Source organism: Pezoporus wallicus, unplaced genomic scaffold, assembly GCF_028554395.1.
Source record: "Pezoporus wallicus isolate ANWC-B61680 ecotype Strahan unplaced genomic scaffold, APGP_CSIRO_Pwel_v1 contig_6217, whole genome shotgun sequence".
Classification (NCBI taxonomy): domain Eukaryota; kingdom Metazoa; phylum Chordata; class Aves; order Psittaciformes; family Psittacidae; genus Pezoporus; species Pezoporus wallicus.
Genome location: NW_026637336.1, coordinates 2,862,274 through 2,887,335, shown reverse-complemented (window position 1 = coordinate 2,887,335; position 25,062 = coordinate 2,862,274). Strand labels below are relative to the sequence as shown.

Below are 25,062 nucleotides of genomic sequence, written 5' to 3'. Positions count from 1 at the left end.
ATTCCTAAGGGTGGGCCTACAGGCTTCAAGTCCCCCCACAGAAGCAGAAACTTCACCAAGAAAACAAAACCTTGCAGAAACCAAAAAGGGAGCGGTCAAATACAACCGATCCTGCCTTTCATAAGCCTACCAAAAGTGTCAGCAGACCTAAGCATGACCCAGTCCACACCATCTTCTTAGCTGACTAGGGAATCTATTCTATGTATGAGCTGCAGTCCAGCTACCGAAGTGATGAGCTGAGAATCTGCATGCTGCTGCTGATCAGCATTCCTCACATCATGCTCTCAGCCCAGTTGAGGAAGGAGGCTGAGTGGCTGTGGCTGAATTCACAGCCATGCAGGCACCTCCTGCCTGGTCTGGGGAGAGCAGCTCACACTGGGCTGCCCTTCCTGCCTTTTCAATGACATTTTCAGCTTCTTGGCCCAAAATGCCTTAGGCCTGTTCCCTCCCATGCTGTAGTGTTACCTGGTATCACATGGACAGATGCAGGAAATGTGGGATTGTGGGTTTTTTGTTGTTGTTGGTTTTTTTAATCCAATATTCTCATTTTCAATTAAAATATATAATATATATTTAAAAAGGTTTAGAAAAGCATCTATGTAATTTTCAGCTACTTTTACATATAGATTACAATAATGTACAAGTCTTCCCCCCAAGGCGGTTTGAAACCATGGGGACCTGCCAATTCTTTCCCCTCAATCATATACAGTATCGAACACCAAATGCATTTGTTCCTAATACAGCTCTGAAAGAGAAGTCTGTCACTGGTACCTTCTCAGAGGGAGAGATGCCTAATACACCTAATGGGGACACGTTTAACATTGGCTTCATATTCACTGTAGAAAGTTCCCAGATTAGTACAAAAATATTTCATCTATAGAAAATGCCCTTCTGAAAAGCAACCAGGGCTCTGTTAAGGCCACACCCAGGCTTTCCATTTTTCTGCTGTAGCAAGACAGAGCAGAAACAAACCCCAAATGATGTTTTGATGTCCCAGGAACAGCTATTAGCACCTGTGCTTATTTTACAGCAGCCTGGTGTATCAGGAAATTGCTGACAACAGCATAGGGACTTCTTGAAACATGCTTCCGATTCAATGGGGCTCAGATGGCACAGTGAAAAACTCCATGCCCTCCTGTTCCATTCAGGTGGACAAGAGGAAGCCTTCTACACCACGATTACCACCCTTCCCTGCAGCATGATGCTGATGCTCCAGAGTGGGCACACTGAAACACTGAAACCAAGCCCTGAAACGGCACGCCCTTTTCCCACAGGCTTTCCACCAGTGAGCTCCTACCAATCCCTCTGTGAGCCTGTGGGATACCAAGTGCAAATCTGGTGGCTTAACCAAAACATCCAACTACTCTGCCCCTGAGGGCATGCCACGAGAGAGCAGAGCCAACCTTCCACCAGCCCGAGGCACTGGGAGACCTGCTGCCATAGCAGAGAGGACAGCCACTGAGAGATTCCTCCAGCAAACCCAACTCTTCACATGGGAAGACGCTAGTGCCTGGCACAGACTCTTCTGGCCAAGGTTTTTACCAGTGCTCCTCTTTGGAAGTGTAGAGCCCAGAGTCTCTCCAGATGGTTCAAGACAGGGTAGATTTGTAGGAAGAGCCGTGACACACAACAGGATTGTTATTTTTAAGCTCTTCCTGTTGCAGCCAGATGCAGGTCGTCCCTTCTTCCCAGGCGGGCAGCCCCTTCTGCCCAAGGCATGGTGTGCAGGGAAACCAAATCCAACATGCTCCATTCTTTTCTCTGCCAGGGTGGGAAGTGAAGTCAGAACCCTATCTTCAAACCTGAAGGACACTAGGAAGAAGAATAAAGAGAACGGTTAGATGTCAGTCTAAGTGGGAATCCTGGATGCACAGGTAAGGAGTTAACTACTATCCACCAGCCCCTGCTGCTCAAAGGATGCCAGCTTGCATCAAGGAACAAGCACAGATCACAGGAGACCTTGACCAATGGAGAGTCAAGTGGAGGCTACAACTGCTCAGCTTCAAGCTTTAGAGTACAACTGAGAAGGAAAGAAAATGAAAGCACAAAGGTCAAAAGTAAGCACTCCTGGAAGGCACCAGTGAAGCTCTGCAAGATAAGGAGGTTTAAAGAAGGACTTGGCTAACACCAGAGGCATTGCAAGAAAGCAGCAAGGAAAAATTACTCTCCACCTTAAGCAATCACAAATATCAGCGGGCAGGGAAGAGACTATTAAAAAAGAAAAAGAATTTTTTAGAAATCCTACACTAAACCTCTTTATCTCATCCACTTAAAGAAATCCTCCATCTACCCACAAACTTGGAGATTGAGATGAGCTCTCAGGCAGTTCTTCCTTGGGAGGGTGCTGAGGCGCTGGCACAGGGTGCCCAGAGAAGCTGTGGCTGCCCCATCCCTGGCAGTGCTCAAGGCCAGGTTGCACACAGGGGCTTGGAGCAAGCTGCTCTAGTGGAAGGGGTCCCTGCCCGTGGCAGGGGTTGGAGCTGGAGGAGCTTTAAGGTCCCTTCAAACACAAACCAGGCTGGGATTCTGTGAACTTCATGCATGGAACAAAGCAAGTCCATTGTTTTTAATATCAGATAGCTCCTATAACATAACCATGCTGTTAAGAGCTCATGTTCTACCTCTTAAGCATTTGATTATAGACATCTTCACCACTACTAGGCCCTACCCTTCGGTAAACATTCCCTCAGCTTTTCTGCTTTACATTTAAAAAGCCCAGGTAATGAAGGCACCAAGGACCACAGGACAGCTTGCATGTGTTTCAAAAAACACTCCTGTGGTAGTGAGAAACAACAGGAATTTCATTCAGGTTGCTGCTGTACTCCATAAAGGAGTTTACTACCTGGTGAGTTAAATCTACCTACCTTTAGACAGCTTTTTCTCCTTCTGAAAGGGAATGCAGCTCCCCCAGAAGCTTTTACTCAAAGAGCACTGTACTTCCAAGGAGGTACCTAACTGCTGCAGAGCTGGGCACAGGAACTATCCCAGACAGGGCTGTTCCCACTATAGAGCTGTAGCATTTTACATAACTACACCTACCTTTTTGTGCTCCTGAAGTTAGCTTGGTACCCAGGTATGGTTGGAGGCCTGTGAGGTGCTGGGATAGCTGGGAGTAGACAGAATGGGCTCAAAATTAAAGTCCAATCCTTCTCCATCCATAAGTTCGCTGTTGATGATGTAATCCATATCGCATTCAAGGTCTTCCATGTACATGTCAATGTCCAGGTCAATGGGCAGCCTGTCCTGGTTCAATCCCAAGGGAGCAGGGCTAGCAGAAGAAAGAAGCAGTGGACTGCCCAGCTGGACTGACTGGGCAGTTGTTGCAGAAAGCGGAGCCTTCAAACTGGTGATGCTGGCAGTATTCTGAGATGTTACTATAGGAAGTGTTGATGGCAAAACACTGGCACTGACTGGTTCTGCCTGCTGCTCTGTAGGCTTTCCTCGTGGATTGCCTGAGCTCATCTTACTCTGGGCAGCTTGTCCGCCTAGCAGCAGAAGAGTTCGGCTGTTCATCCTGTTACCAGTCTGCGGGAGAACTGGATCCACCTGAGTCATCATAACATCCCTTGGAGGTGGAGAGCTGGATGTCAGAAGAGCTTCCAAGCTCTGAGGGGCAGAGAAATGGCTGACAGAACTTTGTAGTGAGATATCAACAGGATTAAACAGGGAATTGCCAAAAGTAGTGGTCTGACCAGCTGCATTCCGCAAGGAAAAGCTGGAATCTCTCTGGGTCTGACCACTCGAGGGAGATTGCTGGGTAGATAACACAGATGAGCTGGGAGACATCAAATTTAACCCATCAATGAGTTCAAGCTCCTCAGTCACAGTAGGTGGAACATTGCTGGATGCACTAGAGTACACCAGAGAAGGAAGTAGTTCTTCATCATGGAGGTCATCCTGCTCTGTCAGGATAGGAGAAAGCCTGGCACTAATGGTGCTTGCATTGGAACTGGTTCGAGGCCGGAATGTGTTCCACATGTCAGAGTCCTCATTGCTTCTTGACGATGGGCTCCCAGGCCACTTAGGGAACTGGGAGCCAGGACTGTCAGCAGTAGATTCTGGAGCAGACTGGAGAGGAGGCTTCTTTCTAGATGCTTTACCTCTGACTTTTGCAAGTTTGCTGCTGTTGTCCATGGAGGCAGCTCTTCTTCTTGGTGCTTTGCCACTTTTACCACCCTCAGGGTTAAGCATCCACCAAGAACTCTTCCCTGTGGCTTCATTATGGACTTTAATGAACTTGCTGTGCAGGGACAGGTTATGTCTAATAGAGTTCTGAAAAAAAAAAAACACAGAAAACCAGAAACACAAAAGCAGGATATGAGGAACTTTCCCATCGAGACACTGCATGAGCATAAACATATTCAGACAGTTCACAGAGAATAAACTTATAACAAAGACCTACCCAGTAAAAACTGCTATACCTCCTTGAATATGCTTGACAGCACTAGCACGCAGTGCCACATCTCACTGCAGCACCAAGGGTGAAACTACCACAACTAGCAAAATTCTAACAAAAGAACTTTTCAAGACAATGCAGAATCTGCAAAAATTAGGCATACCCCAGAGCAAGCAAGTCCCTTCCCAAATACAGGTTGCAGCTTCAACATAAACCTCATTTGAGCTAATGCTGCTCCCACCTTGCTGCCAACCCCACTACTGAGCATAACCGTGGCTGAACATTTTAAGCACAGCCTGGCAGCAAATAAAATAGACTGGGTACAGAGAAAGAGCAAACCACTTCTAATTCTGTACACCCAGCACTATCTCCATCCCAGAGCCAGAGAAACACGGGGAAACTTTGTGGAACAAGAGTCCCAGGAATCCTAGAGCCTGACAGCCTCCCTGGGCACAGAGGCAGCACGCCTTCCTCTGCCTGTGTTTCTCATAGGGCAAGATGTTTGGTAGACACAGCACATGCCAGTTTGAGTCTCTCCTACCTTTCCATTTGGCAAGATATATTCCTTGCCTCTCCTAACTCCCTTCTTTTGGCTTTGCTAGAAACTGCAAGCTGACATATCTGTACACCATCATCAAACTGGATTTCCATCCCGCAACTGCTAAAAGCCCTGGTATTTTAGATTGAGCAAGCAGTAGCTCCCTGTTTGAAGAGATCTTCCATGACTCCCCTTGAGGCCTGTGTCATGCATGTGTTTGATAGTTGCATTTAATTTGTTTAGATGGTCAAACACATCCTTGAAAGGTGCTACGCTGGTAGCATAGCAGTGGTCCAAGTGCAAGATCTTTCTCACACAAACTAAAAGGCAAACAGCAGCCTTCAGCTTTCATGCATTCCCTCTTAATTCTGAAGCAAGTCAACTGTGCTTTTACCACCCTTTCCCACCACCTCTCAACACAGTTCTTTCCTGCCTGCTGCCTTCCCTCTCCCCACCCTTTTCCTCTCGGACAAGTCCTCCCCATGCTAATTTTGGCCACCTCACCAAAAGTGCTATCCTAGAACAAAGCAGATGTAGATAAACAACACAGGGAAAGCGGAAAGTTTGCATGGAGAGGGAAGAAGGTGTGAGAATCACTGTTAGCTTTGGCTGTTGGGAACGTGGAGCAGACTGACTGCTTATTGCAATCAGTATCAAAGCATACATGTGCTCTGACTTGGAGAGCGCCCCAAGGGTTACTGCAGAGCCAGGGCCTGATGGAACATGTGTTAGTCAATGCTCTTACACAGCTTTATGATTTGCGTTGTTCACAGTCACAGCTGTACAACACTCCTGCTGGCACCTTCTCCAAATAAAGCTTTCTTTCCCTTCAAGTGGTGAAGAAAGTAATTCAGACTGGTACCATGCCTCCCAGAAGGCTGTTCATTTCCTTTCCAAAGAATGCCCCCCCCCCCCCTTTCCCAGCTTGATGTGCATTACTGTGAGTACATACTCCTGCAGCAACAGGAACCACCAGGTTGGCACCAATTCTTCATTTATTCTTCTGAAAGTAACCTGTGAACTCATGATGACACCCAGTCCTGTCAGGAATGACCCGGCAGCTTGTACACACAGTGTACATTTGGAGTCTCATAACCAGCTACTGTTCAACTCAATTTACTAAAATGGAACTTTAAACCAGTAGGTCCAGGACTTCAAAACATCCCAAATATTCTGTCGTCTTCTCATGCATGGCTACAGGCAGGGTTTTAATTCCTGGGTCAGCAAAAGCACACTGGCACTTCTGAGACCTCAAGAAAAACAGCTCCACTTTGGGTATCAGAAGGGACAATGTTAGTAAGCCGTTTTCCAGATTTTTTTGGCTGAAAAGCAGCTTGAAGAGAGACATCCGGGAGTAAGCGCAAGATTCACAAGAACACAGATATGTGAAGCCTAATACCTTTCATGAAACAGTCTCAAAGTGTTTCTGCATGTTACTGCTGAACTGACATAACAGCTAATAGCTGCAGAAACAGGTAATTGCTGTAGCACTCCTTCCTCATCTTCAAACTCTGCTCCTTTAATAAAGAGGCATTGGTGACCCTATGAGCTTGCTCAGAGAGCTAACCCAACTGCAAAGCAGCCTTATCCTCCCTTAAAAATCACAGAACTCCAGGTCAAACCTGACAGAGGGAAATGACAGCCGAGTCACCCAGGCAACCCTGACGCGTTTCCTTGCTCCATGTTGAGCAACTCAAACCAGAAACATACAGATGACATTAACTTTTTAGATGCTCAGCTTCAGCAGTGTGGGATTCCCATGGTTCGAGCACCAGCCATCCACACAAGAGCTTGGCTCTGCAACATCTTTGACCATAAGGAAACATGACCTGAAGGAAGAGGCAGAGGCAGGAATCCTCCAAATTCTTAGGGACCTCCTCAACAAATAGTTTGGGATGGTTATTGCTGTTTATTCACGCATCTTATACAGGCTCTTGTGACTGTACATTAAGTATTGCAGTGGAAACCTGTATGTGTAACCCATGGGAGATCAGAAGTTACTCCTGGAGCCATCTTCAGACAAAACCATCTGAAATCCGTGACAATACGGAAGAAACCCCAAGAGCGTGGCTGAAGACATCTCTTGTACACTGGAGGGAGCCTGTTCAAAAAGGGCCTCAACCACTGGGGTACGAGCTAGGACACATGGCCCAGCCACAGGAGCATGACGAGCAGCAGACACCCGCTGCTTACCACATCTCAGTTACAACATAGAATAAGTATTTTGATAAAATCTCCCAGCCCTATTTAAAGGGCAGGAGCACTTCTCACCAATGGCCCAGGCCTGCCCCACACCAGCCTCAGTGGTGCTGCGGACACTGCCCAGCAACAAACAGTGCTTCAGTCTCAGGATGGGAAATTAGCCCCAGAAGCTCGCAGCACAACCAAGCAATTATCCCAGTGGATCAGCCTTCCGGGCAGCTGCCATGAATACCCAAATAGCATGGAAAAACGCATACAGAAGAGAGCATGCCAGTGAAAGCCTTCCCAGGGGACTATATGGCTATGTAGGTAAGGTTGAGGTAATCTACCACAAACCCAAAGTTTTACTCAGAGCAGGTCAGAACATCCAGGATGGTTTGTTCAGACTTGAAGGTTCCTCACACTAAAAAACAAGTTTAAACTCACCTCCTGCGATGTACTTTCTTCTAAGAACAGATGCACCCCACCTGAAGCACTGCATCCAGCTCCTTCTCTCCCACTACAAGAGAGGAGCCTTCTCTTCTCCAGGCTGACCCAGCCCACCTCTCTCAGCCTGGCTCCAGAACAGAGCTGCTCCAGCCCCTGCAGCATCTCCATGGCCTCCTCTGGACTTGCTTGAGCAGGTCCATGTTTTCCTTTCTGTAATGTTTCAGTGGGAGCCCAGAAGAAAATCCTAGCTCTTTAAAAAACAGAGGCCAGGGCGATTTTCAAGTTTACCAGGACAGGCAGGCATATACCACAAAAGCTGAACAGCTTTTATTGTATATCAAAAGCTGACAGAGCAGAAAAAACTTGCTGGAACACATCTCAGCAGCAGCCTTTTCCTAGGACTGCCTGGAAAATTAAGCCATGCTGCAAGGAACAATCTTTCAGCAAAGCAGCTTTCCAGAACAAACTGGCAGAGAGCAGAAAAATGTAGCAGAAAAATCTCCAGGTAATTTGACTGGCACTCCAGGGGGCAAATGGCCTTTTGCCAAAAGACAGGCTCCTGCTTTTGAGGGGAACAACTACACTCAGTAAGGCTTCAAGTGAAAAAGTTAATCTTACACTTCCATACTCACTCTGAGCATTGCAGCTTGTTTGGGAGAAGGAGCTGTTAATGGCACTTTAACAAGGGTTAAGTACGTATTCCTTCATTGCAATGGTGGGCCCTCACCCACAGCTGACCACTCATCACTATGTTTTATCCCATCTGAAAAATAGAGCACCTGGTGACCCCAGACTCAGACCATCATCTTCTTCCTACACACTGCCTCATTTTCCAGACCCAGCACTCCACCATCCTCCCGTCACTGCCACCACCCTGCCATACCCAGCTGCCTTCCTCCCTCCTCACCACTGCTTGCTGTGGCCATACGATTTAAGGATTAGTGGGATTAAAAGGGAAGATTCTGTTAAAAGAAAGACTGATGGACAAAACCCACCCATGCTCCTCAGGTTTCCCTGCTAGACTCTTCACTACAGCCTCTGAACAACTGTCCTTCAGCTTCTGTTATTGTCTCCCCTACTTTAACAAAATCCAGCTAGGCTGTCAGCAGCTGGGACAGAGAACATCCTGCTGCCACAAGCACACATCACTACCACCACATGAATGCATTTGGGAGCATACAAGGTAGTGGCAAGAGTCCAGCAGTTTCCACCCAGCCCCAGCTACTCTGGATTCAAAGAGCCAGACCCTCCCTCCCCTTTCAGGGCAGCAACTTCCAGAAACCAAAATAATCCCAATTTAGAAGGAAGCAGCACCTACACCATCAATACAGATTAACCGGTCTTAATCTGTACCAACCTTTTGCTTTACAGCATCAAGTCAGTTATGCCTCTGTGAGCAAAGACTGGGAAACACTTTGAATGTCTTCTCAAACCATCACCTTGATATTATCATTACTAGAAGTCAAGAGCAAACCTGTGTGAAGCGTTCCCACCAAATGTTTCTTCCAGGTAAAGGGTTTCTTTGTGGAATAAGCAAGCTCTCCAAGGAGTGATCTGGGCCTTCACCTGTCCCTGTTAAGAAGCTACAATTCTGAGCCAAAAAAATTCTTCAAAGATATGGGGACACTCCACCACAGTCCAGATAGATAAAAGCAAACAGATGATGTGACCACTTTAGGAACCAACCATTGCTTTTTTTGTAGGTCTGACTGCAGAAACCAAAACTAAACCCCATAGAAGCCAGGTGAGCAGTAGTCCATGTGTCAGTGAACAGATGAACAATAAACTTTTCCTCTTTACCAAAAGAAGGGTTCACATAATTTTGTATATACTACTTCAATTTATTAGCAAAACATAAATATAACGTGGCTAAACCTACCAGCTACTGCAGGCAGAAAGAGTCCGGAAGATGGACAGGCTTGCTTTTGTCTGCTGGCCAGATGGAGGAGCTTCAGAGGGCCACAGGACAAGCAGCTGCTCCAACCCAAGGGAGCTCTGTGCCTGCTCTGACAAAAAGTCAGACACCCTCAGCTCTGGGAGAAGCTGGGAACCACAGCACTGGAAGCTGTGAAGTCACTGTCATCTTAAACTGAATTGCAGGGCACATGCAAGGCCCTGAAAGCCCTCAGCCAGGTCTCCTGATCCATGTGGTTAATATCAACTGCAGGCAACACACATACAATGCAAGCATGGAATGGGAGGGTTGAAAGTAAAACGCTGCCTACTGTAACAAAGAGGAAGAGCGAGCTGAGTTTCCAGGTGGATGACACATTCCGTTTCAGACAAGCAGAATGCTTGGCAATTTTTTAATCATAATACAACTACCTGAGCTGTACACATACAGTATGTGTACTTACAGGTACACACGTGAATGGAGGCAAAGTACCAGAATGCAGAGGTGTGACTTCAGCCTCCTGCAACTAATCACAGACTGGTCTGGGTTGGAAGGAACCTTAAAGATCATCTGGTTCCAACCCCCCCTGCCTCAGGCAACACTGCAGCATCATTTGTTCTTCCCTTTCCAATGCAAGCATAGGAAATGCCCAATTTCTGCTCCAGTGAAGCATCTTTGGAGGGTGAAAATGATAGCCTTAAAGTTCATTCTGTTCCTACAAAGGGAAAGACAACAGCTTGGAGAGAACACACAGGATGTCTCACTGAGGAAGAAAAGTCCTTAACTTGTCCTCAACAGCTCTTCATTGTGTCCAACTTGCTCATACTCACGGAATGGTTCAGGTGAGAAAGGACCTCCAAAGCTCATCCAGTCCAATGCCCTGCAATGGGCAGGGACATGTTCAACCAGACCAGGTTGCTCAGAACCACATCCAGCCTGGTCTGCAATGTCTCCAGGGATGGGGCATCCACCACCTCTCTGGACAACCTGTGCCAGGATTTTACCACCCTCACTCTACAAAGTCTCTTCCTCACATCCAGCCTCAATCTCCCTCTTTCAGTCTAAACCCACCACCCCTCCTCCTGCTGCAACAGCCCCTGCTGAAAAGTCTCTCCCCATCCTTCTTATAGGTCCCTTTTAAGAACTGAAAGGCCGAAATAAGGTCTCCCCAGAGTCTTCTCTTCTTCAGCTGAACAACCTCAATTCTCTCGGCCTTTGCTTACAGGAGAGGTGCTTCAGCCACTCATGATTTTTGTGGTTCTCCTCTGAACCCTCTCATGGATGCGAGAAATGCAGCCATGAGGCTGCTTCAGGGGGGTTTATGAGCTTCTGCTTTATTCAAAACCCTCAACACCTTGCTCTCCAAATAATCAGAAAGCCAGAAGGAATTATCCTCTTATGCACAGAGCAGCTTGCAGAGAACCGAGGATTACAAAGCAGCACCACACGTGCCCCTGCGAGGGCATTTCTGTCTTTCAGGCTGGTTAATTCTTAACTTCAGCCGCACACCAGCAAATCTGTCCTTTACAAAGCGCTCGGAGGAGTTCAAGAACAGCAAACACTACCTTCCTCGAAACACAGATCCTTCCGGAATCCACAGGGGTTACACCCTGGCAGTTTGCAACAGCTGCATTTCCCCCCATTGTATAGTGGAGGAGGACAGCTGGAAAGTACTTGTGAAGCAACAAGGACTTGATGGGATTTATATTAACTAAAGTAGATTTTAAAAGTTTTTAAAGGCACATTTCTTTTAAATTCCCATTTAAAATTCCCTATTAGAACTACACTACATACAGGTAAGATGCATTGTCAGTACCACTTGCCCAAACAACACAGAAATACCAGAACTAGGAACTGTAATATTCACAGGCACCCAAATGCTGCATCAGCATTTAGCTGCAGCTCCACATCAATTTCCTTTATCCCAACTCATTCAGTTCAAAACTGAGGAATCAATAAAGCAAAAAAAGTTCCAGACGATTTCCTTTTACTTCACAGATTATTAAAAATAAATAAATAGAAAAGAAGCAGAGCTCCACAGCTTTAAAAAATAACCAGAAGAATGACAACAAAGCACTAGGCAGGTCCATTCCTCAGCTAAAGAAACACATTTATTCAGTTTGTCTTAAATATAAAACACACACCTACATAAATGTAATAAAATTTAATTTATTAAAATGAAATTTAAGTAACTCTAATAATTTACTCGAAGTCCACAAAATCAAACTGAACTCGTTTGATTGATTCCGCATCTTTAAAACTGTGTCTAACCTGCTTCCATCCAATGCACCTTGATGCAAATAAAGTCAGTAAAACAAACAAAACCTCTTGCAAATCTATAGAGCTGATTGTTAACATCGTTAACATAACAAAACAAGAGTAGAATTCAGAGCTCTGCAGTCACACGTGATGGGGCACACATGCTGCCAAGCCCTGCCAACAGGACTGGCGAGAACAGGGAAGAAAAGGCAGCCTCTTACTGAGCATGTAAGGTTAACCACACTCCCCCACCCCTCAAACTCTGACAGTATTTGCTAAAAATGGAAACAAGTTTTTATAAGCATTTTCCCCGGCACTGTAACAGTTTCATCTGCATTTCTACCATGGTTTTCTGTTTGCAGGTTCAAATCAAGGGTCTGAAACTGCACTAATCAAAAGGCAGGCTGATTGCCACCACCAATGCTGGCATTCTGCCCTCCCACATCTTTCCTGGGAAGAGGTTTCTGTTCTCTTCCCCTCCTAAAGCCAGCCAGAGTTAGTCCACTCCCAGGATGAAAACCTACAACTGAATTTCCCACTGAACAGTCATCACAGTACAGCTCCAACAACAGTCTCTGAGCAGGGACCTCACACATGCACAAGTTCTCATTCCCACCTTTCTGCAAGTTAAGTCCAACTGCGCTTCCCAAAACAGATACACAGTTAAACCACAGAGTAATTACGAAGACCGATGGTCCTGTTGCACATAAATGAATACAGCAAAAGAACAGCCACACTTAATACAGCCAGAAGTCTACCTTTTCCAGTAGGTAGCATCCAGTCCAGCTGGACACTTTGCTATAGCCCACCTTCCCCACAATATCGTGGATACGTTTCAGAAGAAGAGTCTCAGGCACTCCTGCCAAACAGGTACAGACATATTCGTGAAAAGAAAATGTACCAGCTCCATAAGCTGTCTGCCAAAGTAATGACTCCACACAGTGGCAGCAGGACCAGGACAGCACACCTAGCCTGAGGAAGCAAGAACTATCTTCCAGTGAGAGCACTAAATCTTCTGAAGAGAAAGAAAATGCACCCAAGCACTGCCCCAAATCAGGTCTTAATTAGGAGGATTCAACCTGCACAAAGGAGAGAAAAAAAAGTTTCAGTGAAATAACGTGTGCTCTCCAAGACATGTCAGTGAGCAGGATACATGAAAAAGATGGTCTTTCTATCTACCTGTGCCAGCCTAGGCTGTGACATCTGTGTCCCTCTCACTGCATTCCTACCTTCTGTCGGGCAAACATTCATACTCATGCAACCACATGGGGTGCCACTTGAGAGCTGAGCCAGCTGAAAGCTCACCTGCCAGAAAAAGCAGAATTCACTCTCTGTGCTGACTTACTGCTCAGTCACATAGGCAGAGGAGCATGTGGCTGGAGTCACGGAAGCCCTAAACCACGGTGTCTCAAGCTGTGATGAACTGCTAACCAACACCGCAAACAGAGAGGTACACTGCAACCAGGAGCCAAACAAACACAACTCCAGCCTGTAGCAAGAGCAGAACAGAGTCTTTAGACTACAGTCACCACAGCATCCACTGTGATAGATCAGGACAGCCCGAGAGACCATTTGCCAAGAAAACTCTCACATCTCCCTTCCTCTTCACTGGAGTCCGCTTGACTAAAGAGATGGGAACAACCAGCTGCTGCCTACAGAAGACAGAAACTGAGAATAGCTCTTTTAATAGAGCTTCCCACACACCTACTTCCAGAACAAGAGGAGAATACAACGCTGAGACCCTAGAGCAGGATATTGCTTTCACTTTTCTGAACTCCAGCCGAGATTGCCGGTCCCTGCGTGGCCACAATGCTGACACTGCTCTGGGACACAACAACCTTTTTAAAAGGAGTCTCCTGAAAGCCAAGAATGCCTGTTATGAAACAGTTATTTATATTGAGCTTCAGCACAGTCATGTGACAAAGCACCACAGCCTTGCGTTTAAAACCCCTTCAACTGATGCTTCGCCTCGCACAGCGGTTATCACGGCCTTTTTTACCGCCCCTGGCTCCTTCCTGGACAACTTCCCGAACTCGAAGGGCACACAAAGCCGTCTCACAGGGCTGTGCCGTAACCACCCACCCTGAGACGCCCGCTCCTCCCTGTTCCAACTGCACAGAGCCTGAGCTCGGGCTGGGTCTGGAAAGCCCCGTCCCCGCGCCCCCGGGCGGGCAAACCCGCACCAGCCGAGCCGAGCGGCTCCAGCAGAGCAGAACCCCCGGCCCCCCGCTGGCACCGCCGCCAAACCCCAGTAGGGACGAGCGGCGCCAGGTGAGCGCAGGAAAGGGCCGGGGAGAGGCCGAGGAGCAGGAAAGCGCCTCGGGCAGTCGCTCCTCGACACGTCGCCCCGGCGCCGGCCCGCCGCGGGAGCCCCGCCGAAGGCCGGGCCCATCCCTCCCGCCCCGTCGCGCACCTTCCAGCCGGCGGAGCTGTTGCTGTCGCCCTTGTCCTTGAAGTAGGGGACGGAGCGGACCATCCACTCGTAGATCTGCGCCAGCGTGAGCCGCTTCTCGGGGGCGCTCTCGATGGCCTGGCTGATGAGCTCGGCGTAGGACTGGTTGCCCCAGGCGTTGCGCCGGGAGCCGCCCTTCCGCGCCGCCGCCCGCGCCCCCTCGGCCCGCCCGGGGCCCGCCGCCGCGCCGCCCGCGCTCTCCTCCGCCGCGCCCGCCGCGCCGCCCGTCTCCGCCGGCAGCTCAGGCCGCGGCAGGGGCCAGGTGCAGGAGCGCGGCCGGCTCTGCGGCTCGAAGTCGGGGTCGATGTCGGGCGCCGCCGCGGCGCCGCCCGCCTCCGCCATGGGTCCTCCCCACCCCGCACCTCAGCGCCGTCGCCTCTGGGGCTGAGCGAACCCCCGGCAGCGCATCGGCCTCGCCCCTGCCCGCGCCGCTTTGTGAGCGCTGGGCCCCGCCGCGCCGCTCTGTTTACCAGCGGGCAGCGCCACTCATTGCGCCTGCGCGCGAGGGGCACGCCGGAAGTCGTAGTGCCGGCGAGGCGGTGGTACGCGGCGCGGCACGGCCGGAGGACTACAAAACCCAGCGTGCACCGCCCCGGGGGCGGGGTCAGGCAGCGGAGGGTGCGCGTGGCAGGCGGCGCGCCCCCGGCCGGCCTCGGTTCTGTGCCCGCCGCGCTCGGGGGTGCGGGTCCGGGAGCTCCGCCCCGGCAGGGAGCCCGGGTCCGGGACACGCCTCAGCGCGAGCCGTGACGGGCCCGAGCCCCTCAGTCCGCAGCCACGTTCCGGGGCCCCGGCGCTCTGCACCTCGTACAGCGCCCGGGGCTGGCCCTGCCCGGGGCCCTGTATGGCGCAGTTCCTAAGTACGTGCTGCGGTTCCGCACCCTAGTCGCCAGCCCAGGCTCCCGGCGCGGCCCAGGGCTCGGCATCGTCCCGCGGGGACCGCGCTGGAGCGTACCGGGCAGCGCCGTGAGCGAGCCCGCCGTGCAGGTTCCGGGGCAGCGCCGTGTCCAGCCCCGCGCCCTGAATACCTATTCCGCTTATACAGGCGGTGGCGCTGGCGGCCGGGGCGCGGCGGCAGCTGAGAGGCCCCGAACCCTGGATACCCGCTGAGTTATGCAGGCATCAGAGGGGCGGCGCCGCGCCGTGCGCAGGCAGGGCGGGCTGCGGCAGCGGGCGGGCCGGGTGCGGCGGCGGCGGACGGCGGCGGCGGCACCACCACCACCATGTCGGAGGCGGCGGTGGCGGACACCCGGCGTCTCAACGCCAAGCCGCAGGACCTCACGGACGCGTACGGGCCGCCTAGCAACTTCCTCGAGATCGACATCTTCAACCCGCAGACCGTGGGCATGGGCCGCGCCAGATACACGAGCTACGAGCTGCGGATGCGGGTGCGGCCCTCGCGAGGCCTGCGGGCCCGGGGCGGGTCGTGGGGACCCGGGCGGGGCTGCGCTGCCAGCGGCCGCGAGTACGGCCCGGGGAGGAGCGGCCGCGCTCGTTGCGCGGGGCCGGGCCGGGGAGGTCCCGCTGCTCGGGTCGAGCGCGGCCTGCACGGTGGGTGCGGCGGGACCCGGCCAGGGCGGCCCCGGGCGCCGTTCCGGGGGCTCGGAGTGTCCGGGCCTGGGGAGCTGCGCCGCGGGCCCAGCGGTGCCGGGCCGGGCTGGCAGCTTGCCTGCGGCTCTTCGCGGTCCGGGGCTCAAGGTCAGCACCGGGGCTGGCGGGTTTGCAGGGGCCCTTCGGCACGCAGCGAGCGCTGGTGTGCACAGGGACAGGGAGGGTGCTGCCTCAGCAGGCTCCTGCCGCTGTCCCCTCGAGGGTCCATGGCCTGGCACTTGAGCACTGCTGCGTGGTTGCTGAGCAAGGCGTGACTGCATGCAGCTGGGTATCTGAAGCAGGGGAGGAGAAAGGAGTGCTGTCTAAGCAGTATCTCGGGACCTGATCACAGTACAGTCCAGTTACCCCTCCTGGGTCATAAAACACCAGACTGGTTTGGGTTGGAAGGGACCTCATCTAGTTCCAACCCCTGCCACGAGCAGGGACACCTTCCACTAGAGCAGCTTGCTCCAAGCCCCTGTGTCCAACCTGGCCTTGAACACTGCCAGGGATGGGGCAGCCACAGCTTCTCTGGGCACCCTGTGCCAGCGCCTCAGCACCCTCACAGGGAAGAGCTTCTGCCTCAGAGCTCATCTCGGTCTCCCCTCGGGCAGGTTACAGCCATTCCCCTTGGCCTGTCCCTACAGGCCCTTGTCCCAAGCCCCTCTCCAGCTTTTCTGCAGCCCCTTTAGGCACTGGAGCTGCTCTCAGGTCTCCCCTTCAGGAGTCTTCTCTTCTCCAGGCTGACCCAGCCCAGCTCTCTCAGCCTGGCTCCAGAGCAGAGCTGCTCCAGCCCTCACAGCAGCTCCGTGGCCTCCTCTGGCTTCGCTCCAACAGCTCCATGTCCCTCTTGTGCTGTTGCCCCAGAGCTGGATCAGGACTGCGGGGGGGGGGGGTCTCTCCAGAGCACAGCAGAGGTCAGGATCCCCTCCCTGAGCTGCTGCTCATGCTCTGGGGATGCTGCCCAGCACATAGGGTTTTCTGGGCTCAAGCACACACTGAAGCCATGTCATGGGGAGCTTCTCCTCAGCCAACACCCCAAGTCTTTCTCCTCAGGCTGCTCCATCCTGTCCCCCCCAGCCTGTGTTTGTGCTGGGGATTGCCCCGACCCAGGGGCAGGACCTTGCCCTTGGCCTTGTTGAACTCCATGAGGTTCACATGGTCCCACCTCTGCAGCCTGTCCAGGTCCCTCTTTATCCCATCCCTTCCCTCCCATGTGTGGATCACACCGCACGGCTTGGTGGTGTGGGCAAACTTGCTGAGGGTGCTTGATCCCACTGTCCATGTCGCCAAGTCAGATTGATCATTTTACAGAGAGCCCGTGATCCAGCCATGTGCAGAGAGGCCGGGCACTTCTTGCAGGGTTCTCTTTCCTGGGCCTTAACCAGGCTCAAGTGGCGACCTCTTCACAGCTCTGCATCTGATAGCGCAAAGAAGTAAAGTTGCGCTTCCCCTGAAACAGACTCCCTTTAGTGTGTCACAGCACTGGTGCTGACTCCTGCTCACAGGGTGATTTAACGGCCAAGTCCCCAGTGCCTTTCAGAATTGGGTTTTTGCCTTTACCTGTTATGACACTTGGTTTCCATCAGCCAGCCAAAGGGTGCCTGGCAGGGGGCAAGGAGAACCTCTTAGTCCCCCCAAACTAGCTCTTGCAGAGACACTTTGAAGGTGGAAAGTGGTTGATTTTATTTCACAGACCTCCTAAGAACATAGTTAAACACGTTGCAGCAGTACCTGTGTTCATCTGGGCGCTGCTTATCAGAAGGTCTGGCTGCTTCTGTTCCTTGGACGTTCTCGGCTGCACTGACGGGGTAAAGGTGAAGTTGCTGTAGCTGTCAGTCTCAAGACAGTGATAGGGGAGGAAGGTGGGAAGTGCTGCATGTTCCTCCAGTGACAGAAGCCAGAGATGGAAAGGCTGCTCTCTTGTTAGGGCAAGCGATCTGTTTCTAGGGAGGACTGTAGCGTGAGATCTGACCTTGAGCAGTTGCTGGGACAAGATTTCCTTCCTTAGCTCTTCCCTGTGAGTGCCAGTGTTGGCTCTGAGGTTCTTCTGCTCTGCAGGCTGGTGTGAAGCTCTCTCATAGATCACTGCAAAAAGGAGTGAACTCGGGGGTAAAGAAAGAAATCGGCCTTCTCTGATTGTGAGCCCTGGTTCCAGCGTGCCCCTGGAGGGGGTGTGCTCCTGAAATAGTCACTTGAGGGGAGGGGGTGGTTCTGAGCAGCCTGGCAAGGACTTGCTTGATTCTGAAGCATTTCAGTGCTTATGTCCTAAATAAAGCAGTTGGGTGTGCTCATGATGCCTCTTTCTCAGGGGGCTTGGTTTTCTATACACAGCTTCAGGTTTCAGTTACATGTTGAAATCCTGTCTGCCTTCCAAAGCAACCTGTACATGAACTGCTTCTCTTTGTTACAGACAAACCTCCCGATCTTCAAGTTGAAAGAGTCGTGTGTGAGGAGACGGTACAGTGACTTCGAATGGCTGAAGAATGAGCTGGAACGGGACAGTAAGGTGAGGCCTGGCTGAGACCTGCCTATTCCTGCAGCCAGGACATATGGGAACAGTTGTAGCAATAATCTTGACCCACCCAGAAGAGAGGCGGTGGTGGTGGGCAGCTCTTGGGGTTTAATCTCTAGCCACATAATGGGGCTGGCGGTGAGTGTCATAGGCAAACCGCTAGCGGATGGCCATTGTGCTGACGGGATGGGTCTGTGCTCTCAGATTGTAGTGCCACCACTGCCTGGAAAAGCTTTGAAACGACAGCTTCCCTTCCGGGGAGACGAAGGCATCTTTGAGGAGTCCTTCATTGAGGAGCGAAGACAGGGACTAGAACAGTTTATTAACAAGTAAGCCCCATGTCCTGCGTTGCTGTGTGCTGCCTTTCCAGCCACGAGGGCCGTGGGTTGGCCGGGAGGGAGCCTGCCCTCAGGTGCCGTGTCTGCAGCCGGGTAATGAAAGCACGGTGCCAAAGCTGTGGGTTCTGCTCAGTGTTCTCTTCTGAGAGTGACAAGGATACGAGAGGACAGCTGTGCTGCAGAGACCCACTGACAGGGTGGCCTGGATTCGGGATGGTGGGGGGAGAAGCACGCTGTGCTCAAGCACTTCTCTCTGGCCCTGCTGACCGGTGACCATGGCCTGAGCCTGGGTGCCTCCAGCTGGCTGCTCTGTGAGGAGGGCAGGGGCGGGGTTCTGCTGGTGGCTCTGCTGACCCCCACATCTAATTTTCTTCCAGAATTGCTGGACACCCCCTGGCACAGAATGAGCGCTGCTTACACATGTTCCTGCAAGAGGAGACTATTGATAGGAACTACGTCCCAGGGAAAGTACGCCAGTAGGAGCACCTGGCAGCGTCTTCCTCCATTCCACCCTCCTTCCTGCAAAAATGACATTTATTTTTACACTAAATCTGTCTTCTCTGAACCAGCTTTTCCTCTCTTGAACCTCCCAGTTTGTTCAGTATTTTCCTCTTTTGTAACTGGCAGCAGCTTGTTCTACTGGCCTGTGGTCTTGGCCTAAAGTATGAAGACTTATGCAAGTGAGTGTGTTGTCCTGTGCCGAGGGGCAGGTGTGGTGTGGAGCAGGAGCTTGCTTATGACGTTATGGTGTAGGAGCTGCCTCTCTCCCTGAACAGGAAGGTATGAGATGACATTCACTCCCCCCTGTCTGTGCAGCCCCCAAGCATCTCTGCAGGAGACTGAAGAATAGCAGTTGTCATGGTCAGGGATCACATCAGGTGTTACGAGTTTTAGTAACTATCCAGAACAGCAAGTAGGTGCCTGGGTGTGTTGGTCTCTCATCCACCCCATTCACCCTGCATGAAACCCCCATTCTTCACTGTATGGAAGTGCTGAGACTTTCCTGGGCAAGGACCTCCTCTAATCCTGCTCTCAGACTCCTGCGTTACGGACCCGTGAGCTGTATCTGTGTTAATCTCCCTCCTTCCTAACGTGCTGCTGGCAGCTCAAGGGGTTTCCATAATGTGTGCTCTCTGTAGGCGTTTTGGTGTGTGGAAGCTGGGGTAGCCTGGGCTGCGGCAGTGTGTGCTGGGGTGCTCTAGTGCGCAGGGTGACCCTACCCTGTGCCCCGGCAACAGAGGGGAGCAGACAGGTCTTGCTGAGGGGCTGATGGGGCTGTTGTGTGGTGGCTGCCGTGGGAGGAACCCAGCGGTGGGGCCTGGGCTGAGGTCCCTTTCACCTCTAGAAAGGGACTGGCAGAAAATGGCCAGTGAGTCCTGGATTAGCATTTGATTGTGCAGCAGGAGGAACGAGGCTTTGCGTGTGTGCTCCCCTGTTCCGCAGGGAGCTAGGCAGTTGTGTGGGAGTGAGGACACGGGACTGGTCAGGAAGGTGTTCAGAGCTTGAGGGGAACCACGAGGCTGTGACTTGCTGGAGCAGAACCGTCTTTTGAAGGCTCCTCCAGCTATGAGGAGCGGGGTCGGGCCTCAGCTTGGAGGCTGCTCAGGTCAAGGCTGGCTGGTCTGTTAGCGCTTGGTCGCTTTGTGGTGGCCCTTTGTGGTGGCACAGTTGAGACCTTCTCTGAGCACGCGCCTGCAGTGACTGCTCTCCATCCCTGCCGTACAACCCCCGAGGCCTCCTGCACTTCTGGGTTTTCAGTGAGGCACTGGCGCTGATGGGTGGGGGTGGCTCTCAGGGAGGAGCAGAAGTAGCTGATGCCAGGAGGGAGCTGCCCCGAGGGCCCGGGAAGGGCAGTGGGTGCCAGTGGAGGCGGCCGCCCGTGCCTGAATCACGGCTCAGCTCCGGCCCCCTCCTCGTGCCCTCCGTGTCCTGCCCGCCCAGCTGTCTCCATCCCGTCCAGTGTAACGTTCCGTTAGCATTAAACCACTGTGAAGCCACGTCTCTGCCTCGTCTAACGGGCATCTACCGGGGCCGGGGGGGCGCTGCGCGGCGTTGAAGCGGGAGGAGAGAGGTTGGTCCTCCGGGGCAGCAGGGGGAGCCACGGCAGGAGAGGTGCGGGTGGTTCTTCCTGGCAGCAGGGGGCGCCACGGCTGCAGGTATGTGGATGGTCCTCCCGGGCAGCAGGGGGCGCCGTAGCGAGAGGAGCACGGTTGGTCCTCCGGGGCAGCAGGGGGCGCCCCAGCTGCAATGGTGTGGATGGTCCTCCGGGACAGCAGGGGGCGCGGTGGCGGGAGGGGTGCGGGTGTTCCTCCGCGGCGGCAGGGGGCGCGGGGCGCGGGGCCGGTGCGGGATGCGGCGGGCGGACTCGCGGCTGTGCCCGGACCCGCCGCGGGAGGGGAGCGGGGCGCGGTCGCCGCCGTCCTCGCTGTTCCTGAGCTTCTTCGAGCAGGAGTGTCGCGATATCGTCGCGCGCCTGCGCCAGGCCGCCGAGCCCTCGCTGGTGCCGGGCGACCGCAGCGCGCTCTGGCTCGAGTCCGCCGGGTTCGTCACCTCCACGCCGCTGCCGGACTCGCCGCCCGGGAACGATGCGGCCCCGGACGCCGCCGCCGCCCGCCCGCGGTCGCCTGGCCCTGAGGCGGCCGCGGCTCCGACCCCGGCCCGGGGCTCGCCCCGGTGTCTCCCGCCGCGCGCCGCCGGCTCTCGCCCCGCCCGCCCGCAGGCGCTGCCTCGCACAACGGCCCAGCGCGGGGCCGCACAGCAGCTTTGCGGCCGGCAGGGCCCCGCGGCCCGCACCCCGCGGCGCGGCGGCAGGCAGTCCCTGTCCCAGGCACGGGCCTCGCTGGTCCTGCAGCTCCCCAAGGCCGGGAAGGGGCTCGGTGCCCCGGGATCCAATCTCCCGCAGCCCGCAGGTGAGCCGGGTCGGGGGGGAAGGGCCCCCAGCACGGCGGCTGCTTCCGCCGGCCGCGAACCTCTCTCTGTCCCCAGGTACCAAGCTGAGGCCGGTGCCTGAGGCCAAGTCCAGGCTTCAGCACGCCAGCAGGGCTCCGTGGCCGCCGCAGCCTCCGGGCGCTCCCAAAGCCGCCCCCCGGGACAAAGGGACCGAAGGTAACTGCACCTGCGGGGCGCGGGGCGGGGGGGGGGACGACTGGGGCAGGGGCAGAGCCGGGGGGGTCCCTGCGAGCCCAGGAGCACGCCCTGGACTGTGTTACCCTGGCCCGGCACGGGCCGCCGGCAGCCCGGTGGCTTGGAGCCCCACCCAGGGGTGCTGGTGCCCGCAGGTCGGGACGGGCTGCCCCAGGCGCGGGGCGCTTGTAGCTGCTTTGGGGCCTGACGTTTGTGCCTTGTTTGTCCGCTGCAGGTGGTGCCCGCGCCGGAGCGCGCCGGCAGCCCTCCCGGAGGCTCTCCACAGCAGTTCCTACCGTGGCTTCTCGCTCCCGGCTGCGGCCTCTGGGAAAGGCGGCTTCCCCCAAGCGCTTCCACGGTAAGAGTGAGCCTGGGCATGGGCCCGGAGGCTCCCGTGTCAGGGGAGGGGGTGCTGCCTTGGGAAGAGCATTCAGGGCAGGGCTGACCCTGAGGGAGGGACAGGAGGGGACAGGGGGTGCTTGGGCTCAGAGCAGGGGCAGCCCCTTTCCCTGGAGAGGCATCCAGCAAAGAGCCTCGGCAGATCTGGTGCTGTGGCTCATCCGTGGGGCAGGGAGCGGCCCTGGGCAGCGCGTGTTGCTGCCAGGGCACTCTGTGAGCAGAGGCTGATGCGCTTTGCTTTCCTTTCCTGCATTCCAGCCACTTCAGGATCGACTACACAGGAGCAGTTGTGCAATAGGACCCAGGAGCTGAGGAAAGATGATGAGAGCAAAGAATGGCTGGTTGGGACCGTCTCAGGAGCAGGTGAGCAGTATTCCATGGTGTGGTCCCATGCGGGAGTAGGGAGCTCGTCCCAAATAGAAGGGAGCCCTTCTGGGGCTTACCAGGCTCCTGACTGCCAAAGGCCTGCAGAAAACCAAGCGTCTTGTGGTCGTGGCACAGGGAGGAGAGTCTGCATTTCTGCATTGGGCTCTGGTGGATTCTCACCTTGTGTTGGGCTGGGCCTGGGGAAACGTGGGCAGGAGCTCGGAGCTGCTGTGAGTTGGGCTGTGCAGGAGGATGTTCTCCCAGCAGCACCTGTATGGGCCAGGCCAGCAGCAGCTCTTGTGCTGGAGGGGCTTGAAGACCTCTGGCTCCCTTGTGCAGGTTCTGCCCCTGGTCTGGAGCAGCAGCGTGGTTGAAGAGGGGCCAGGGGTGGCAGTTTCTAGTGATGATGCTTCTCTCCACAGGTAAGGCTGACCAGACGTGGGTGTACGGGGAGTCCTCTCTTTGTAGTGAGATGCCCCCTGGCCCAGCCCCAGGGGGTGAGGATGCAGTCTCTTCTGAGCAGGTAAGAGCCAGCTGTGACCTGGCAGCACAGGGCACCGCTCAGCCGGTGGTTTGGGTCAGCTCTGCAGGAGGTGGGAGGTGATGGCGCCTGCGGCTGCCAGTTTCTGGATTGGCACCTGAGCTGTTTTAGCCTTTCCGTAGGGTTTGTGCAAGACCTTGTGCATTTGCTGTGGGCTTTGCCCCCTCTCTGCTGCTCAGGGCACTGCAGGCTTCTGCGCGGTTATTTTTTTTCAGAGGTTTTTGAAAGATGCACACCCCCTGTGCCTTGTGATGTCACTTTTAGACCTCCTGATCCATCCCTAGGATGGGGTGAGCAGAGCTTTGCAGCAAAGTGAGGCTCCAGGGTGTGAAATCTCCTACCTGCAGCATGTGTCTGTTTTTTTGCCAGCAGTATTGGGGCTCTTTGCTCTCCTGCCAGGTTGGTTCTTGTGACCCACAGGCACTGGCAGGTGCTCCCTGACAAGTGACCGATGGTCCTTTTGCCAGGCACTGCTGCTGCACTGAGCACCCCTGGCAGTGGGGGGTGCGAGGCCGGGGTGCCGGTTGCGCTGTGCTGGAGCAGGCCCAGGCTCCTGCAGCAGGGGTGAATGTCAGATGGAGCTCTGCTCTGACACACTGAGGGGCTGAGCAGGGCTCCCTAAGCCCAGAGAACTGCTGGGGTGTGTGTGCTGCCTGCAGAGGTACTCCTCCACAGCATGGGCTGTGCTAGAGCTGTGCTGCAGCTTTTAGGGGGTGACCACCCCTGCATCACACTTAGAATCCGCCCTTGCCAGTCTGCAGGTGATCAGCTGTCTCAGGAGCTGAAGCATGTGAAGAGCGAGCTGGAGCGAGTGAAGGGCGAGCTTGGTATGTGGGGCTGGCTGGTTTGGGGGCTGTGGGACACCCTCAATCCAGATGATACTGCCTTCACTTGTGTCTGGAGGCTGGGGCCTGCAGCTCTGTGGGAATAGAATCATGGAATCCCAGACTGGTTTGGATTGGAAGGGACCTTAAAGCTCATTGAATGTGCAACCCCTGCCACAGGCAGGGACCCCTTCCACTGGAGCAGCTTGCTCCAAGCCCCTGTGTCCAACCTGGCCTTGAACACTGCCAGGGATGGGGCAGCCACAGCTTCTCTGGGCACCCTGTGCCAGCGCCTCAGCACCCTCACAGGGAAGAGCTTCTGCCTAAGAGCTCATCTCAGTCTCCCCTCGGGCAGGTTCAAGCCATTCCCCTTGGCCTGTCCCTACAGGCCCTTGTCCAAAGCCCCTCTCCAGGTTTATTGTAGGCTCCCAAATTCTTGGGGCTGGCTTTCCTGGGGTAGAGCAGGGCACCTGCTGCTGCCGGTGGGTCTGGGTGTGGGGTGTTCAGGATGGGCTGGGCACACACCTACTTGCCTCCTGCCTGCAGCTGCCAAGACTGCCCAGTGTGAAGCCTATCGCCAGATGATCTGCTCCTTGCAGGCTCGGCTCAGGGCAGCAGGTATGTTCTCCAGCTGGAGTGAGCCCTTGCCCCAAGTGGGCTGCAGGGATGCTCCAGTGATCCCTTGCCAGGGTAACTGAGGGCTGCTTGGTGGAAGCGGCACGCAGCTCGTGGCCTTCTCTGTGTGGTGGATGCTCAGTGCTGGGAACAGCAGAGCTTTGATGGTGCCTTTGCTCCCCAGGAATCTGTCTGGAAGATGCAGAAGTGGAGGAAAGTGGTGACTCGGGGAGAGCCTCACAGCAGCACATGGGAACAGAGCCATGAGAGCTACTTGTTTGCCCACCTGAGCTGTTGGACAGTGATATGTGAAGCTTTTGAACTAATTTGTTTTACACTCCTTGTATTTAAAATAAAGGTGCCTTTTTGCAGTGAGTGAGGCTTTTGTGTCTCCTGGGGCTGGGCCCTCGTGCTGCCCCTAGTACCTTGTGCTGCCCACTCTTCTCCTGGGCAGACAGGGCAGCTCTGTATCCAGTGGTTCTGGTGGCTGGTTCTGCTCAGCCACACTTGCATGAAGGAGGTGGGTGCTGGTAGATGGAGGCACGGCATGGCTCTGGGAAAGCCCTTCTGGACAAACCCACTGT

At 54.2% G+C, this 25,062-nt stretch overlaps 3 protein-coding genes across 3 annotated transcripts; 2 read left to right on the top strand and 1 right to left on the bottom strand.

Annotated features, from left to right (window-relative positions):
• Nucleotides 1-503: 503 nt before the first annotated feature.
• FOXO4 (forkhead box O4) lies at nt 504-14,623 on the bottom strand. Its single transcript, XM_057404964.1, has 3 exons — nt 14,132-14,623; nt 3,040-4,272; nt 504-1,812 (listed from the first exon to the last, which is right to left on the bottom strand). Exons 1-2 carry the CDS (start codon nt 14,510-14,512, stop codon nt 3,058-3,060), a joined length of 1,596 nt encoding a protein of 531 aa, XP_057260947.1. The 5' UTR covers nt 14,513-14,623; the 3' UTR covers nt 504-1,812; nt 3,040-3,057.
• A 555-nt stretch (nt 14,624-15,178) lies between these two features.
• SNX12 (sorting nexin 12) lies at nt 15,179-19,180 on the top strand. The gene is made up of 4 exons (XM_057404972.1): nt 15,179-15,555; nt 18,171-18,266; nt 18,477-18,601; nt 18,988-19,180. The coding sequence occupies exons 1-4, from the start codon at nt 15,391-15,393 to the stop codon at nt 19,088-19,090; spliced, it is 489 nt and encodes a 162-aa protein (XP_057260955.1). The 5' UTR covers nt 15,179-15,390; the 3' UTR covers nt 19,091-19,180.
• Nucleotides 19,181-20,768: 1,588 nt separating this feature from the next.
• LOC130596908 (collagen alpha-1(I) chain-like) lies at nt 20,769-24,794 on the top strand. Its single transcript, XM_057404978.1, has 8 exons — nt 20,769-21,519; nt 21,596-21,760; nt 21,969-22,091; nt 22,400-22,495; nt 22,921-23,021; nt 23,794-23,866; nt 24,410-24,481; nt 24,663-24,794. Exons 1-8 carry the CDS (start codon nt 20,769-20,771, stop codon nt 24,743-24,745), a joined length of 1,464 nt encoding a protein of 487 aa, XP_057260961.1. The 3' UTR covers nt 24,746-24,794.
• Nucleotides 24,795-25,062: the final 268 nt, after the last annotated feature.

What these genes read in the sequence shown, in the direction of transcription:
- LOC130596908 (XM_057404978.1), top strand. Translation starts at nt 20,769, where the DNA reads ATGTGGATGGTCCTCCCGGGCAGCAGGGGGCGCCGTAGCGAGAGGAGC. An exon ending in CGGGGGGGGGGACGACTGGG is followed by an intron (nt 21,761 to 21,968) that starts GCAGGGGCAGAG and finishes TGTCCGCTGCAG; the next exon opens with GTGGTGCCCGCGCCGGAGCG. An exon ending in GCGAGTGAAGGGCGAGCTTG is followed by an intron (nt 23,867 to 24,409) that starts GTATGTGGGGCT and finishes TCCTGCCTGCAG; the next exon opens with CTGCCAAGACTGCCCAGTGT.
- FOXO4 (XM_057404964.1), bottom strand. Translation starts at nt 14,512, where the DNA reads ATGGCGGAGGCGGGCGGCGCCGCGGCGGCGCCCGACATCGACCCCGAC. An exon ending in ACAGCTCCGCCGGCTGGAAG is followed by an intron (nt 4,273 to 14,131) that starts GTGCGCGACGGG and finishes TTTTTTTTTCAG; the next exon opens with AACTCTATTAGACATAACCT.
- SNX12 (XM_057404972.1), top strand. Translation starts at nt 15,391, where the DNA reads ATGTCGGAGGCGGCGGTGGCGGACACCCGGCGTCTCAACGCCAAGCCG. An exon ending in GCTACGAGCTGCGGATGCGG is followed by an intron (nt 15,556 to 18,170) that starts GTGCGGCCCTCG and finishes TCTTTGTTACAG; the next exon opens with ACAAACCTCCCGATCTTCAA. An exon ending in AGCTGGAACGGGACAGTAAG is followed by an intron (nt 18,267 to 18,476) that starts GTGAGGCCTGGC and finishes CTGTGCTCTCAG; the next exon opens with ATTGTAGTGCCACCACTGCC.